The sequence below is a fragment of the Trichoderma aggressivum genome, assembly GCF_033847375.1.
Source record: "Trichoderma aggressivum f. europaeum strain CBS 100526 chromosome Unknown scaffold_028, whole genome shotgun sequence".
NCBI lineage: Eukaryota > Fungi > Ascomycota > Sordariomycetes > Hypocreales > Hypocreaceae > Trichoderma > Trichoderma aggressivum.
In genome coordinates, this window is record NW_026946394.1 from 66,354 (window position 1) to 83,605 (window position 17,252).

Genomic DNA, 17,252 nt, shown 5'->3' on the forward strand with positions numbered 1-17,252 from the left:
GGGATATCAACTCTGGTTTCTTTGATGAGTGGTGTTAATACTTTCTCGCGGGGCCCCGATTCCATGCAATTCCGTCGAATTTATTCTCTACATTGATTCGATACACTTTGAAACAATACATGTAATCAGTCACCCAACAATACAAAAAATCTCAAAGACGCAGCGAATATGTCAAGATAAAAAGGTGCCCTCTCCGCGAAATCGTTAGTCGCTGTCGAAGTCCGGCACATCACGTGACATGAATTTTCCTGAGCTTCAGCTTGCTGTTGGCAAGTCGCGTCAAGAAAAGTTCCCCATACAAAACGCCTGAAACCTATTGAGATTCCATCAATTCATCCTTGAGCCACAAATAATGCACCAGAATCGCTGAGCGCCAAACGACTAGAGCTTTGTAAAATACTGCTCCCACCTTAGGGTGCGTAGCAGCTACCAGGTCTTTTCGCCATGGCCCCAACCACCACACCCAGAATCCGTCGCACGGCGCAGAATACCCAGTTTACGTGAGTCTGCAAGCTTGAATCCTTGCCTCTCTTACAGTATGGAGCTAATGCCGGGACTCCAGATACAATCTGTCGCGCCGCGTAAACGATGTTCAAACATACCCCATCCAATCTCCTCAAGGAGCTAACATTTTAATCTACGGACACGACAACGGTGTGACTTTGGTCTGGCGAGGTGGTCGACGATTCAAAGCTTCCAAGGAGGCAGCGCCGCAGCAGACAAACCAGAAGGAGCAGAGAAACGGAGCTACTGATGATGCTGTCATGATTATCGATTCGGACGATGATGAGCCACCAGCCAAGTCACAAGCTGCCCAAGGCTATGTCGACAAGCCTGAATTCGAAGATGCCGTTGAAAAGACACCCTACCCCGAGATTGTCCAGACACTGGACCTGGCATTTGGAACTTCTGTATTGAAGGTCGCTGTAATGCCTCTGGTGCCCTGCTCGTCAGCCGAGGCGGGCTCCAACGGCGAGCCGATCTTGGCGGAAAGGATGATATTCGCGGTTTCTTGTGCCACAAACGATGTCTATCTTGTCACGCTACCTCTGACTCCACCATCACCCGAAAGCAAGGCGCGGCCGGAATTGAGAGCGGACCTCTTGGCTGGACAAGCTGGCTCTGGTTCCTGGGGTGAGTCGCTGACTCTTCTTGGTGGCCAGACAAAACACAGTGAGGGATTGGCCATCACCATGGTTGCTCCAAAGTCTATTGATTCATCAAAGAAGCCGCTTAGAGCGGTGGTGGCCGCCTTTTCAAGGCAGGCGTCGGGAGTTTTACATCTGTGGGACCTTGCACTGGACGACAGGTCACCCTCCCAGCGGCCCGTCGAGCCCTTTCAGAGCGAATTCTTACCTGCTCCCCTAACCAGCATCTCATTCAACCCGACAAATACGTCTCAGCTCCTTGCGGTGTCGTCGCCACATGCTGTAAGGATATATGACTTTGCACAAGCTTCGTTGCCCTCCGACCCAGATGCCCGAGGCCCCTTCCCCACCCAAGGCTCGTGGCTGCTCTCGCTATACCAGCCATTTACTAAAACATCTTCCTCACGAAAACCGATATTGGATGCTGCATGGATAGCGCATGGCCGAGCAGTCTTTGCTTTATTGACGGATGGCATGTGGGGTATCTGGGATATTGAAGGAGCGAAACCGCTGCAATCGGGAGCTGCATTGTCAAACAAGCTGAAGTCGGGTGTTCAGGGGGCTGCATTGACTGCCTTTAGTGTCTCGGGATACGTCGAAGGAACTGGCTCCCTTCGCACCATCGCGACGCAGCAAAAGGAGAAGCATGCCGGTGAATTTGCACCCATGACACCCCATACCCGCAAGCAGGCTGCCGCATCCCTGACAAGCACCACCGCCGCAAGTGTTGATCGTCTATTCGCGGTCCGCGGTGGTGTAAAGTCTATCGGACTCCCTTACACTCCCGGCAAGGCACTCCAAGACGAAAGCCTGGCTCTATGGATAGGAGGCTTAGAGAACGTCTGCGTCATTCCGGGTGTTTTAAGATTCTGGGACTCACAACTTCGAAGAGGATCCGGCGGTGGGGTTAACTTGTTCAGCGGCGCTCAGCCTACCAGAATGCTGAAACTGGTTGACCTTTCTACAGGGCTTTTGGGAGAAAGATGTTGTGGAGTTGGTCTGATCCCAGACTCGTCAAAGAATGACGAGGACATTCCCGATGATGGCGGCCTCCCAGTGGACGTCTTGATTCAAGGAGAGTCGAGGATCGTCATTGTGCGAGAGGGAGAAGACGGCCCGGGAAGAAAGATTGGCGCCGTCGTTGCTAGCCACAGGAAACGTCTGTTCTCGAGGAGTGACAAGGAGGCCATCATTGTTCACGGAAAGCAAGATAGATCGGCAGGCCTGTCGTTCAACCTGAGTACGGTGAAGCCCGGAACTCTGAGGCTGAAGCCGTCTGCCAGAGACGAGCTTGATGGAAACGGAAACGGCAATGGAAACGGAGCCGGTGATAGGTCGGATGACGCGCCAACCCCGACAACTAGGGCGCGTGCTGGCTTTGGATTCACCGACACCTTGAGCGCAGCAGCAGACATCAGCGCCGATTTCACTACCCGAGATGTGGAGGCGGAAATGCTCGATATCATGGAGATTGACCAAGCCCTTAACAACATGGAAGATTACAGAGGCAGCGGGAGGAAGAAGGTGTTTTTCGAGGAGGACTGATTTTACTTTAGACATTTTGAGGTGACTGATGAGAACAGGAATACCAGCGGCATTGTCAAATGACATATATGAATGAGAATGCGCCAGGATGACGCAGTGTACGATAACCCCCGAACTAATAGGACATTTAGGAGCCCGAGAGAGAGGCATGCAAGATTGTGCCTGGCCGTGAGTCTTGCTCTCGACTCGATTTGATGTCTGTCAGATACTCTGCCGTGCATGTGTCCACGGATGTTTCTCCCTATATGTGACTGAACGGATGCTCCTCAACAGAGCAACCCTAGTTTCCGCACGGCAAGGTGGAGCGCAAGGCGAGACTCATCCTTGACAGCTCTGTATTCCGAGCGGTAGATTAAACATTTTCAACTCGATGGCATCTACACGGGAGGGAGAGGAAGGGGATTTATCAAATGACCATTTGCTTTCCTGACCTGAGTGATGTCCTGCTATCTGCTGTCGACTCAAAGGCTGGCGGGTTTCTTGGGACGGGCTTGTTGCTTTTGTCTTGGGGATTGACTGCTGGCTGTTGAAGATGGCGGGGGGCGTGCTGCCTTGGTTAGGGGGTGGTGACTGTCGAGACATTTTGATAGGTATATATGCATCAGAATATGGATGTGCATGCGCATGTACTGTTTTTATCTCTTGTAATCACTTTAATTTCACTTGTGGATTGGATATTGGTCACCCAGAGTTTGAACGTGGAACTGGAGCCGAGAAGAGTGGCATGGTATAATGAAACATTTGGTTTTACATGGATGCAATTACTCCGTATACATTATGTAACAGAAGATTCTCCCGACATGTAATTAAGAAACATTTGCCACACCTTTCTTTTTTCTGCCTCTTTATATTTGCTTGCTTCCTTTATTACCCAATACTCGAAAACTGAGTGTTGCTTTGGATCTTGGAGCAAAAGACGGCAAAGTGACGCGCTGGCTCGGAAAAAGTGGAAACCACTTAACATCCCAGCTATCGATTTCGCGAAAGGGCGCGTCATTCACCTTGTTCCAGCGCGTCCCTCAATTCATTCAATCACCCGCTACGAACCGACATTTATTCAGGCAACCGCACGACCGCCAAAGGAAGGCTTTAAAATACCTGTCGGTTGGTTGGGAGCCAGAGGAACCTCGTATCAGGACTTCAATTTGTTCTCTTCGTTTCCTTCTCTCTTTCTTCCAGTGCTCGGCTGCGAATTGGCTTTGGCACCGTTACCGTCCCGCCGCCATCATGGGTATCAAGCAGCTGTTCCAGATTGTCAAGGAGGAGGCTCCCGAGGCCATCAAGGAGGGAGAAATCAAGAATCAGTTTGGGCGCAAAGTTGCCATTGTATGTCGGCGTCTTGCTGGAGCTTCCATCGCAAACGGGCATCATTTCTAACCAGCTGCATCCATCTATCTAGGACGCCTCCATGAGCATCTACAGCTTTCTGATTGCAGTTCGATCCGATGGCCAGCAGCTCATGAACGACAGTGGCGAGACAACGTCTCATCTGATGGGCATGTTCTACCGCACGCTGCGCATGGTCGACAACGGAATCAAGCCTCTCTACGTCTTCGACGGTGCACCGCCCAAGCTCAAGTCTGGCGAGCTGGCCAAGCGATTCCAACGCAAGCAGGAGGCTACGGAAGGTCTCGAAGAGGCCAAAGAAACGGGTACTGCGGAGGACATTGAGAAGTTTTCCAGGCGGACGGTTCGGGTGACGAGAGAACACAATGCCGAGTGCCAGCGATTGCTTAAGCTCATGGGCATTCCATACATTGTTGCGCCGACCGAAGCCGAGGCGCAGTGTGCGGTGCTGGCAAGGGCTGGCAAGGTGTATGCTGCTGCGAGTGAGGACATGGACACATTGTGCTTTAACACACCAATTCTGTTGCGTCATCTTACTTTCAGTGAGCAGAGAAAGGAGCCCATCCAGGAGATTCACCTGGACAAGGTTTTGGAGGGTTTAAACATGGAGCGAGACCAGGTATGTTGGCTCGGTGGATATTCTACGATCGGGTGGCTACTAACATTGTCTTCCTCTAGTTTGTTGATCTCTGCATTTTGCTGGGTTGTGATTATCTCGACCCAGTTCCCAAGGTTGGGCCTACTACCGCCCTGAAGCTCATCCGAGAGCACGGATCCTTGGAGAAAGTTGTCGAAGCCTTCGAAAAAGACCCCAAGAAGAAGTACACTCTGCCTGACGACTGGCCTTACAAGGACGCGCGGGAGCTCTTCTTCAACCCGGATGTGCGCCCGGCAGACGACCCCCTCTGTGATTTCAAGTGGGACAAGCCTGATATCGAAGGATTGGTTCAATTCCTTGTCGCCGAGAAGGGATTTTCCGAGGACCGCGTTCGTAGTGGAGGTGCTCGACTCGAGAAGAACCTGAAGAGTTCACAGCAGGCACGCCTGGAGGGATTTTTCAAGCCGGTCCCCAAGTCGGACGCGGAAAAAGCTGCGCACAAGCGCAAGCTGGATGAGAAGAATGAAGAGAAGAAGAAGAAACTCAAGCAGGAAAAGAAGGACAAGGCTGCGGCCAAGGCAAAGCCTCGTGGTGGTGCATGATTCAGCGTGAACCGGGAAATCGAAAAAAGTCAGGCGGGATGGAATAAAATTTGCTACATTGGAACCATCTTCAAGTGTAGATGGAATCATTAGACGCGTGGCATTGGCACCGGAACCCAAGGGTAGGGACATTTTCATGGCTTGGCTTGCTTTAAGGAGTGCAGAAGCATGGAGTTCTCGGCGTGTAGGGGAGGAGAATATTACGCCATTATATCTGGAATTAAGTAAGACCAAGGGCTGTTTTACAGAGCAGATGAGCTTTGATTGAAATAACAGGAGAAAAAAACAAGCAAAGAAACTTAAAATCATGCGATGCCATGTTGATGTATCTGCTCTTTTGCATGCGTTGGTGGTGAATACCAAGGGGACTTGCATTCAACGGCTGCTTGAGAAGGGTGGCGGCAGGCTTTGTTCGGCCCCTTTGATCCACGAAGGAGCACATCTGTGAAGAGTGGACTTGGACAATAGGGGAAATCACTTGAATCATTTGCATTCACACAGGCAAGCCAACCGCTCGGAAATCCATGTCCGCCAATGTCTCATCCCCGGATGCAGAGCGCACGCTTCATTCTCGAACGGCTCTCGAACCACATTTGGGTGCGTGGGGGAAAAAGCCGACATGGGGTAGAAACGTTGGGGATTCGGGGCAAGTAGAAAAGCATGAGATTATTTTCGGATGTAAAATACCACGCTCCTGACTGGCTTGGGATTAAAATACAGGCACGAAATGGACTCTTTTGATGGGGCGCATGAGGATGGACGGACGGGTATTTGACATGTGCCTCGGCATCTTTTCTTGGGGGTTGTCAGAACGAGGTTTGGGGTTGGTCCGCGGCAGCGTCGGGGGCATGACATCAGGGCTTCCTTTTCACATGCCGGGGGGTGGCTTTTTGGGGAGAGGCGTTGGGCTGGCACATGGCTCGGTACAGAGGGTATGTAATGTAATGTACCTAATGTAATGTAATGTAATGTAATGTAATGTAATCTAATGTGCCCATTGAAATCCCACTAGGTTAGATACTAGGCAGGGCAAAAGGCGCGAGGGAAACGGAATCGAGACGTGCCCTGTTTTTGTTTGGCTTATGTATGTACGGAGTTGCTGTACTGTAGGATTTCAAGGGACCGGACGCGGGCAAGGATCTGTGGAGTGGCATGTGGTTCGTTTTTGTGGGGGAGAAATCCGGAGGTCAGCATTTCGGCTGCTGCTTTGGGGGGAAGAAAGCAGATTATTGATGTCTCTGGCCTAGTGGCCTCGGAAGGGCCAAGCTGAAAAAGCGATTTGGGGGGCCGCTGGTTGGTTGCGATTGGGGAGACGCACGCGCTGCCCAGTTGGCCAAAGCATGTGATTGAGGGAATGCCGATGTCTGTTTAAATACCGGCAACGGGGACGGCGGGGAGCCTCTTTTTCATTCGTCTTTTTCTTTATCATTCTGCTTTGTGTTACTGCTGATAGTATTAATTAATTTTCAATATTATATCCTCGCCATGGCTAAAATCTTCACAGCTGGCGACGTGGCGTCGCATAACAAGCCCGATAGCTTGTACATCACCATTGACGGTGACGTCTATGATTTGACCACGTTCCAAGACGACCACCCTGGTGCGCATTTTCCCGCCCTTTTTTGTGCCCCCCCGCCCTGCTTGATGACGGCGTTTCTAACCATTGGATTGGATGACAGGCGGCAAGAAGATCCTGCAGCGAGTCGCCGGCAAGGACGCCTCCAAGCAGTTCTGGAAGTACCACAACGAGGGCATCCTGAAGAAGTACAAGGCCAAGCTCCAGGTCGGCTCCCTCGACACCAAGCCCAAGGAGGAGCCCAAGGAGGAGCCCAAGCCGACGCCCGCCCCTGCTCCCAAGGCCGTTGTCAAGGCGTCAAGTAGCAGCGAGGACGAGTCGGAGCCTCTGGAGGCGTTTGGCGACCAGATCCCCTTTGCGGACCCCAGCTGGTACCAGAACTACCACTCTCCCTACTTCAACGAGTCGCACGCGGCGCTGCGTGCCGAGCTTCGCCAATGGATCGAGAGCGACATCGAGCCTTATGTGACGGAGTGGGACGAGGCGAAGCGCGTGCCCGAGGAGATTTACAAGGAGATGGGTCGCCGGGGGTACCTGGCCGGCCTGCTGGGCGTCAAGTACCCGACCGAGTACGTGCCTTCGGGCATCAAGTCGGTGGCTCCCGAGCAGTGGGATCTCTTCCACGAGATGATCTTGACCGACGAGCTGTCGCGGACGGGCTCTGGCGGCTTCGTCTGGAACGTCATTGGCGGCTTCGGCATCGGCGGCCCGCCCCTGTTCAAGTTTGGATCCAAGGCCCTCAAGGACCGTCTCGCGCCTGGCATTTTGAGCGGCGACAAGCGCATCTGCCTGGCCATCACGGAGCCTGATGCCGGATCTGACGTGGCCAATCTCACGTGCGAGGCCAAGCTGAGCGAGGACGGCAAGCACTACATTGTCAACGGCGAGAAGAAGTGGATCACCAATGGTATTTGGGCCGATTACTTCACTACTGCTGTGAGGACTGGCGGGCCTGGCATGAATGGCGTCTCGCTGCTGCTGATTGAGCGCGGTCCTGGTGTGACTACGCGCCGGATGGATTGCCAGGGCGTGTGGTCTTCTGGTACGACGTATATTACCTTTGAGGACGTAAAGGTTCCTGTTGAGAACCTGCTCGGCAAGGAGAATCAGGGATTCCGAGGTGAGATTTCCCGAGTATCTGATATGAAGCAAGTTGGCTGACAAAACACATCTAGTCATCATGACCAACTTCAACCACGAGCGCATGGGCATCATCATCCAGTCCCTGCGCTTCGCCCGCGTCTGCTACGAAGAGTCGGTCAAGTACGCCAACAAGCGCCGCACCTTTGGCAAGAAGCTCTATGAGCACCCGGTCATCCGCATGAAGCTGGCGCACATGGCGCGCCAGATCGAGGCCTCGTACAGCTGGCTGGAGAGCCTCGTCTACCAGTGCGAGAAGATGGGCGAGACCGAGGCCATGCTGCGCCTCGGCGGGCCCATTGCCAGTCTCAAGGCGCAGTCGACCATTACCTTTGAGTTTTGCGCCCGCGAGGCCAGCCAGATCTTTGGAGGTTTGTCGTATTCTCGTGGTGGGCAGGGCGGAAAGGTCGAGCGGTTGTACCGTGATGTGAGAGCGTATGCTATTCCTGGTGGTTCTGAGGAGATTATGCTTGATCTCAGCATGAGGCAGTCCCTGAGAGTTGCCAAGGCCATGGGCATGAAGCTGTAAGGGGGAAAAGAGTTTTTAACATTTTTTGCTCCCATGTTTTTGATGGGAATGCGGGAATTGCTGGGGTCGATATTGTATATGACTTGTACGAATACGTATTCCCAAGTGTTGGGGGTATTTTTTTGTGGTTTTGCCTTGGTTATCATATCATAGATTGAATGACTGAATTTGAAGCAACAGTGAAATTCTTACTCTTGTTTGACTTGTGCCTCATGGGTACCTAGTAGAGTTTGGCTCATGACTTATGGTTACCGACCAAGGTAACTCAAAAGCTGAGGCTTTATCTTTATAGTGAGGCACCTGTCAGGATAAGCCACCCCTGTATGTTAGTTCAATATGGAGTGGCCCTTGGTTGCACTGCACTCGCATGGGCCGTTATGCAACGGTCGAATTAATCGAATTCCTCTCTTGTCAGGCTCTTGTTGATCCTGGGCTGCTTAGTGCCCTTGTTGTCTGGGGTAAGATGCAGCTGCTCAGGGATACGAGTACAAGTGCCGATATCGTTGTGCTGTGCTTGCAATCCAGCCCATACTTTAATCCCACCACCTCTCAGCTGCCGTATTGTGTTACTGGTCCCGGCCCTAGCCGTGCATCTATCCAGTGCTTTGTATTGTATTGGTAGCTTTTGCACTTGTTCCATGGCGGTGAGCCTCTCATACATCCTCATCTGATTGAGCATTTTCTTTGTCCATTGCCAGCGCCTACCTACTGTAAACGCCCAATGCAGCGGCTGAAGCGCTGAAGCTGAAGCTGAAGCCATCCATCCAGGCAGCCCCGCCGGCACGTGACTCACACCAAACCCGGCATCCTTCTGATAACTACCTGAGTAGTACTTGCTTCATCTGCCTTTTGCCTCTGCTCCCGAGCCTCTCTCGCCAATTCTCTCTTCCCATCTCTCACAGACTTCCATCCGTTACCATTTCCATGCGATCCTAGGCCCTCGCGCCGCAATAATTCATAGACGACCATCACACTGTCGATAACTCACCGTCAACCGCCCGGGCTCCTTCATCACTGAACTGCCCTCTTCTCCTCTCCCTCCTTCTCCGCTGCTACCCAAAGTCGTACCATTGTTCAAAGAACAGGCTCCGACTTCCTCGACCCAGCGTCCCCCCGGGCTCGAGATCGAAAAAGAGCAAAGCCACCTCTCCGCTTGCAGGGTTTTTTCTTCTCCTTTGCAGCGGTCTGTCGTATCACCCCTCGCACGACCAGGAAAACAAAATAAAAAAAAGACTTCACCTCGTGGACGCGAGGTCTAGAATCAGCCGAGCATGGCCAGCCAATTAGCAGATCAGTTGCAGAACACTCAGTTAAGGTAAGGAAGGATTGTGCCTTTTGTCTTGCTCAGAGGGACAAGAAACTTGGTCTCGCTGAGCGTGGAGGGTGTTGATTTGTTTGCTAACTCCACGTTTGACAACCAGCGATGGCGTTCCTCCACGAACTGAAGACTGGAAGCAGACCCTGAACATCCCCGCCAAGGACACCAGACAACAGACAGAGGTTTGTTCCTTCTCCTGTGCCTGAAAGCTAATCTTGATTCGATTGATGGCTGATGCTGTGATACTTTTCTGTGTCGGATGACAGGATGTCACAAAAACAAAGGGCCTCGAGTTTGAGGACTTTGCGCTAAAGCGAGACCTGCTCATGGGAATCTTTGAAGCTGGCTTTGAAAAGCCCTCTCCAATCCAAGAAGAAGCCATCCCCGTTGCATTAACCGGCCGGGACATCCTGGCCCGAGCCAAGAACGGCACTGGAAAAACTGCAGCCTTCGTCATCCCTGCTCTGGAACGCATTAACCCCAAAGTCTCAAAGATTCAATGTCTTATCCTGGTCCCCACACGCGAACTAGCCATGCAAACATCACAAGTATGCAAGACGTTGGGTAAGCATCTCGGCATCAATGTCATGGTCACAACCGGTGGTACTGGTCTGCGAGACGACATCATCCGTCTACAGGAGCCCGTCCATATTGTGGTCGGCACTCCGGGCAGAATCCTCGATCTTGCAGGAAAGAATGTCGCCGACCTCAGCGAGTGTCCCATGTTCATCATGGACGAAGCCGACAAGCTTCTCTCCATTGAGTTCACCCCCGTCATCGAACAGCTGCTCCAATTCCACCCCAAGGACCGACAGGTCATGCTCTTCTCCGCCACCTTCCCCCTCTCTGTCAAAGACTTCTCCGACAAAAACATGACCAGCCCCTACGAAATCAACCTCATGGACGAACTCACCCTGCGTGGCATCACACAGTACTACGCCTTTGTCGAAGAGAAGCAGAAAGTCCACTGCTTGAACACCCTCTTCTCCAAGCTGCAAATCAACCAATCCATCATCTTCTGCAACTCGACCAACCGTGTCGAGCTTCTGGCTAAGAAAATCACCGAACTTGGCTACTCGTGCTTCTACAGCCACGCTAGAATGCAGCAGCAAGCCCGTAACCGCGTCTTCCACGATTTCCGCAACGGCGTCTGCCGAAACTTGGTTTGCTCAGATCTTCTCACCCGAGGCATTGACATCCAGGCTGTCAATGTCGTCATCAACTTTGACTTTCCCAAGAACGCCGAAACCTATCTCCATCGAATTGGTCGATCTGGTCGATTCGGTCACCTCGGCCTGGCTATTAATCTGATCAACTGGGACGACCGCTTCAACCTCTATAATATTGAACGAGATCTTGGCACGGAAATTCAACCCATTCCCGCGAGCATCGACAAGAGTCTCTACGTTTACGAAAACCCCGAATCCATTCCTCGCCCCATCTCCAACCTTCCCAAGGGCGCTCTGCCTCAGCAACAGTCATTCCCTGCTCAGCCTCTGGCCCAACCATCCTACCATCAGCCCGCTCAAGGAAACTGGCAAACCCAAAACGGTCAGCAGAATGTCAACTCGCAATTCAATGGAGGGCGAGGCCGAGGTGGCCGTGGCCGTGGATACCGTGGCCGAGGTGGTGGCAGCGGCGGCAACGGTCGAGGTCGCGGCCAGCCACCGCGAGAACCCCAATCTTAACCTACTTTACCCCCCCTTATATGTTAAGTGGGTGTAGGTGGATGGTGGTCGCAGGTGTTGATTTTTTTTTTCCTATGATTTTCCTATTTATTACCTTCTTTTCTGATTTCAACATGATTTTCTGTAGGGCTTTGGGGCAAAGTTTTTCATTGTTGGATTGTACATTATCCGCACGAGTATTGGCGCACGAGCGGAACGGCGAACCGGACTTGATTGCTGATGAAGCTCTGAGCACTCCATGTTCATTGGGAGGGTGGTTCCTGATTCGAGCTTTTCCCCCTTCTCCCTACACAAAGCGCACGAACAATTTTCAGAAGGGGGAAGAAAAAGAGAGAGAAGCTATGCTTTGCACCAAAAAGCGAGCTCATTGTTTATATCCTCTTGGGCTTTCTTTCTTTTTCTGTTTTTGAGCGGCGCTCTTTTGTCAACATTATACATTCTGCCATCGACTCTGGAAGTCATTTTCTCTTCTTGTTCCTTGCATGACTGATAGCGTTGACGAATGAAAGAAGGGGCCGGATGGGCTGGAGATCGAGGAACTTTGTGAGATGGAGCGAGGGGAATAGCATTTCCCGAGGGACGGGCAGCGGGAAGGGTTTGTTGCTACGGAGTTGGCGTAGTTGGACGCAGGGAGCGGGAGAGGCATGCATCACGGCGTACCCGGTTTTCTTTCTCAGCATTTTTGTGCTGGCTCCTTGCATTTTGGGAGGAGAGCAGTTGCGATTTTCTGTTGAAAGGATCGGTCAGGTGCATCCATGAGGCGGCTATGATACCTTTTTTGACGATTCATCACGTTGGACGAACAGGACCTTGATGACGAGGGTTTGGAGGAAGTCAACCTTCCAATCACATTTTGAGTGTCGTCCTAAGAAGAAACAAGGGTAGCTTTGGAAGGCTGGTTGGAGGGCCGAGTGTTTTGCATCTTGTCAGCTCACGCTTTGACGAGTCTATCCGTCCGTTATTTGACAACGATTGCTTTGAGGCACAAACTTGGACGATTATCGGCAGATTTCAGAGCACTCGGCGGGTGGAGGTGAGGTAAATGGATAAAACAACTGAAAAAAACAAAAAAAAAACATTTTTTTTTGGGAGGGGGATTGTGAGCGCTTTAGCTGGGGACTTTGATGGCTTTCGGACTAACTGAAGACTCATTCATGCGTCTGGGGTAAATGTCTCTAGATGCCGGATACGGGTATTGATAGGTAGTGAGCAGATAGTTTCTGGCTAGGCAGCGGGACAATTCCAACAGTTTCTCTCTCAATTCATGTCCACGGGTTGCTAATGTGACTCGACGCGTGATGATGGTAACTGGCTTAAAGAGCCCGGATGATTCAAAGCTGACTTGTTCATGATTCCTCAGGAGATGCTCTGCTAGTCTGTAACGTGGATGTAGACACAGATGCCTTTGTTGCATTTCAATATCTGGGAAATAACCTTTGATAAGAAAGACTCAAATCTGGTGACATTCATCTCGTATTGATAGAAGGCTATAGAAATAATCATACATGTGCCCCCTTTCCCAGTCATGTAGCCCCGAAAGTAGTCTGTACATATTATGCCCCCTTGGTCGACCTTGTGTTTTAAAAAAAAAGTATCCCAATCAAAAGGTTTCCTTACTTTCTTTCTCCTCCCTCCCCCTTATGCACCAGCCACGACGGCCAGATTATCGTAAATCGCCCTCTTCACCTCGTACAGCGTGCTCCTTTTGCCGCCGAGCGGTAGACCTACGCTCTCCACGTCGATGCGTCCTTCGGCCGTCTTGCGGACTGCCACTGAGCCATCGACGACGAGCGTGCCCTCGCCACGGAATTCAGCCGAGTGGCCCGCCCCTTGCATTGCGCGGCGTAGATCGGCAAGGCGCAGGTCGCCGACGTGGAGGGACTGGGCGGCTGATCGGGCGGCGGAGATGAGATTCACGGGCAGGACGTCCAGAGTGGGCATCGAGGCCGTGTCGGCTGCGTTGGTGAGCGCAACGGCGGTGGATGTTGGCGGCTCCGTCTTTTGCCTCTTGTTGGCGACGTCGTCGTGCGTCTGCCCGTCTGCTTCCTGGGCCAGGGCCGAGGCGAGGAGTTGGCCTGTGATGGTGACGATGCCGAGACCGCGGACGTTTTGCCACTTGAGCTTCTTCACCAGAGGGTCGGCGAGCTTCACCACCCAGGCGTTTGTGTCCATGCTGGCGTCTACCCACGTGCCGACTTCTGGTGTAAACACATCGACGGAGCGGTCTCCGTCGGACGCCAGCGCGGCTCGACAGTCTGCCGCGAGGGCTGTAGTCTCTTCTCGATTGCCTCCCACGAGAATCAGCTTTCGTGGCTGGATTAAGGGGATCAGCATGTTTAGACTTCGCTTGTCGTGCAGTCCGCTAAAGTCTATCATGGCAATCCGTAGGTTGACTGCCACTGTTTCTGTCGTGTACACCAGCTTGCATGGGCCGTTGGGTTCCTCCGGCTCGGTATCCTCGACCGAGTCCAATTCGTCCGTGGCGGCCCCGTCGGCTAGGTCCATGGCATCGGCATCATCTGCTGCGACTGCTCGGTTCGTGTTGGGGCGTTTGTTGGCACCGGCTGCCTGCTTGGCGACATCATCCCACTTGCGCTTCTTGCCGAGCTTGTCGTCTTCAGCGGCGATTTGGGCATTGTCAAGAGCCTCGTCTTCCTTTTCTTCCGCTCGAAGATAATCTTCTGGGCGAATCAGCTCGCCAAAGTCGTCGTTCCTCTTCCTTCTAATGGCCATGGGGAACGAGCGTTCTCTGCCCCTTTTACCACGTGTGTCGAAATCGAAGACCGTCTTTTTCTTGATCAAAATATTGATACCTAGGTCCTCATCTTTGAGAACCACGTTCTTACGCCCCGCTTGGCCCATTGTAGCAGACACATTAAGCGCTTTACCCTGTTGTTCACCTTCGTCTTCGGAGTCGGATGATGATTCGGATGAGGCATCATCAACAACATCAGCAGATGCTTCCAGCGCACCTGCTCCACCGGCCTGCTGCGTTGCCTGCAGCTGTCTCTGAGTTGCCAACCATTGTTGATAGATGGCGAGATCGTCTCCTTCCAGAGGTTCACGGCGAGCTTCACGAACTTGTAATTCACGACCGCCGCTGTAGACCATTTCCAGGCTATCTCCGCTGCTGGCCTGCTCTGTGGAAATGCCATCTCTTCTTTCTCTCCACCATTCCCACAATGTCCTGGAAATGGAGGGAGCATCATCCTTGGCTAAGTTGGGTCGCTCTGTTAAGATGACCAGATTTCGAGAGTCCTTGGCCAGACCCTTTACCAAATCCTTGGAGAATCCCCAATCCATGCTAACATCACTGGCGAGGATCACACGTCCCTGCATTTCCCCATTCTCAATATTTTGACTCAAAAGCTTCGTAATTTGGGCTTTTCGTTCCAGCAATCGCAAGTACTTGAAATCAAAGGGAGCTCCCTCTTTCTTCTCACTACCTCCGTTGACCTTTCGCTGCCCCTCTGCGAAGGCCTCAAACTCCTGAACAATATTGTTGTCCATCCATTCCAGCATGCTCCGCGCGTATCTCATGGTGCTTGAGACATTTCGGCCTGCTAGGTATAGCTTTGAATACTTGAGGACGCCGTCCTTGTTTGCGGCATCAGTCCTCCAGGCATACTCGAGGAGATAGGAAATCTCCAAAACTCTGGCGCTTGAGTCTACGGGGATGAGAACCGTGCCGCCTCGACTAACACACGTCTTGATCATTTCGATCAGCTGTTCGTCTCGCTTCGCACGACCACCGGCCTGCGCGGTTTTATCCGCACCACGAGAGCTGCAGATCAAAGCTGTAGGCTTGCGCAGCTGCTCAATGACTTCTGCACCGCCACCTCCGGCACCACCAAGCCAAGCAGCTCCAGCAAACACATTCTCACGTGCTTGATTCCAGTCGACTGCATAAACAATGGATTCCAGCCCGTGCTGGATGTGCCATATCGTGCCACCGAGGGTGTGGCCAGAGTTGTACGCGGTAATGGTCAGCCCATTCAGCGGAGGAGAAAACGGCGATGAGAGAGGTTGATGGGGTTGTGAGTATTTGAGCGGCTGGATGAGAGAAAAGAATCGAGCAATTTCTTCGGGTGTAGGGGACTGCAGAAGCAGGTTCTGGGCCGTCGTGACGGTTTGTGAGTATGCGTATGCCGTCTCGGAGAGCGAGCTCTGGCGAATCGTCGTGGCGGCAGCGGGAGTAGAAGAGTAGAGGTCTTGGGTGAGCGTTCGGCCGAGATCGATGACGGGTCGAGTCGCATAGACGGGGATGCGAGTGAAGAGAGCGATGTTCTTGCAGCAGTGGGCATATGCGGCAAGATGCGACACCGTGGCATGTGTGAGGAGAATCAGCGAGAGGGTGGGAACCTGTCTAGAAGAAGCTTCATGTCAGCTCTTGTTGCTCAATTGACTCTCTGTTTCGACTGGTTGTTCCGCCTATTGTGAGAGTCTTGTGAGGAGAACCCCCGACTGGAGCGTCCGCGCCTACTTTTCCAGCTCCTCGAGCTTATCGCTGCTAAACAACTCGTCCCATCCCATGTCAACAAGCACTTTCACCCCTCCATCGAGCTCCAGGAGAGATTGCGACGCGAGCGACTCCGAGAGAGCGCCCTGGAGCGGGCAGAAGGTGAACATGGTTGGATCTGCCGCCGCGATGGCAATGATTTAGTCGAGTCTTTTCTGCAGCATGATTCGTCGGATGCCGAGTTGAGAGTCGCCCAGGGTTGGGAATGCGAATTGGCTGTGAATCGTCTGGAAAATGCTAGGCAAGCTCTACAGGGCGGATCGCGTCGCTATATTATTTGATGCAATTCTCTGGCGCGGAATTGAACATGATGGACAGGGGTCGGATCGGATCACGGGATCGGGGATACTTTGATCCTCGATTACACGATGGTTGCGCAGGCTTCCTTTTTAGGCAATTTTGGTTTTGGCTTTGGGTACCCCCACGTTCAAAAGCTTGACAACAGGCTGTGTCAACTCATGACAACTCATGATACATTAGATAGGCATGGATTAGTATCTACACAAGGAGGAATTTTCTTTATTCTACTGTAAATGAGTTAACAAAGAACTTCCTGCAGCAAATGGTACAGCTTGATAGGATGCAACCATAAAGTGTAAAAGTATAAGGCGTAAAAAGGTAAAGAGGCTTACAGAGTTCAATCAGGCTACAAAACAGACTACAAGTAGATTCCTTGACTAGGTACCTGGCTGCTACTATCGTTGCTTTCTTATAGTTTCTGCTACTACCTTAGGTACATCTATATACCTCTGGTATCTGGTAATATCGCGAGCTCTAAGTACGCCACTGAGTTCAAAAGAAAAGTGGCATTTCCCCAAACTCATTTCGTAGAGTTTCGGTTTCATGGTAAAGTTTAGTTTACCCAAAGGGATTGCTATATAAACATGAACTGCCTCCTATTCATATTCGTTCCATTGCTATTCCTCCCATATTTATTTTGTCCCATACACCTTTCAAGTCATCGATATCACCAAAACCACCGCCATGGCTCTCACCCGGTTGCTGCGCGGTCTTAAATTCCGATCCAGGCCTAAGCAGAACTCGTCCTGCCATATCCTTAATCTCCCTAAGAACATTCTTATTTTGATCCTCGAGCATCTTCCACAGTATCAACAGGTAATCATCGCTCAAACCTGTTATCCATTACGCTGCAGTATCCTGGATCACAACAAAACTCTCAAGAATGGTGATGAGCTTCATTTATCCACCAACCTCGACCGGCATCAGCGATTAGAGTTTCTT

At 51.9% G+C, this 17,252-nt stretch overlaps 5 protein-coding genes across 5 annotated transcripts; 4 read left to right on the top strand and 1 right to left on the bottom strand.

The window, feature by feature from the left end:
• Positions 1-444: 444 nt before the first annotated feature.
• Triagg1_6811 (uncharacterized protein) lies at positions 445-2,693 on the top strand (the record flags this gene model as incomplete). The annotated part of the gene is made up of 2 exons (XM_062901477.1): positions 445-500; positions 563-2,693. The coding sequence occupies 2 exons, from the start codon at positions 445-447 to the stop codon at positions 2,691-2,693; spliced, it is 2,187 nt and encodes a 728-aa protein (XP_062754139.1).
• A 1,227-nt stretch (positions 2,694-3,920) lies between these two features.
• Positions 3,921-5,240, top strand: Triagg1_6812 (uncharacterized protein; the record flags this gene model as incomplete). Its single annotated transcript, XM_062901478.1, has 3 exons — positions 3,921-4,019; positions 4,093-4,659; positions 4,719-5,240. The coding sequence occupies 3 exons, from the start codon at positions 3,921-3,923 to the stop codon at positions 5,238-5,240; spliced, it is 1,188 nt and encodes a 395-aa protein (XP_062754140.1).
• Positions 5,241-6,725: 1,485 nt separating this feature from the next.
• Triagg1_6813 (uncharacterized protein) lies at positions 6,726-8,485 on the top strand (the record flags this gene model as incomplete). The annotated part of the gene is made up of 3 exons (XM_062901479.1): positions 6,726-6,840; positions 6,920-7,936; positions 7,992-8,485. The coding sequence occupies 3 exons, from the start codon at positions 6,726-6,728 to the stop codon at positions 8,483-8,485; spliced, it is 1,626 nt and encodes a 541-aa protein (XP_062754141.1).
• A 1,271-nt stretch (positions 8,486-9,756) lies between these two features.
• Positions 9,757-11,491, top strand: Triagg1_6814 (uncharacterized protein; the record flags this gene model as incomplete). Its single annotated transcript, XM_062901480.1, has 3 exons — positions 9,757-9,800; positions 9,907-9,985; positions 10,070-11,491. The coding sequence occupies 3 exons, from the start codon at positions 9,757-9,759 to the stop codon at positions 11,489-11,491; spliced, it is 1,545 nt and encodes a 514-aa protein (XP_062754142.1).
• Positions 11,492-13,129: 1,638 nt separating this feature from the next.
• Positions 13,130-16,120, bottom strand: Triagg1_6815 (uncharacterized protein; the record flags this gene model as incomplete). The annotated part of the gene is made up of 2 exons (XM_062901481.1): positions 13,130-15,857; positions 15,975-16,120. The coding sequence occupies 2 exons, from the start codon at positions 16,118-16,120 to the stop codon at positions 13,130-13,132; spliced, it is 2,874 nt and encodes a 957-aa protein (XP_062754143.1).
• Between the last annotated feature and the right edge of the window lie 1,132 nt (positions 16,121-17,252).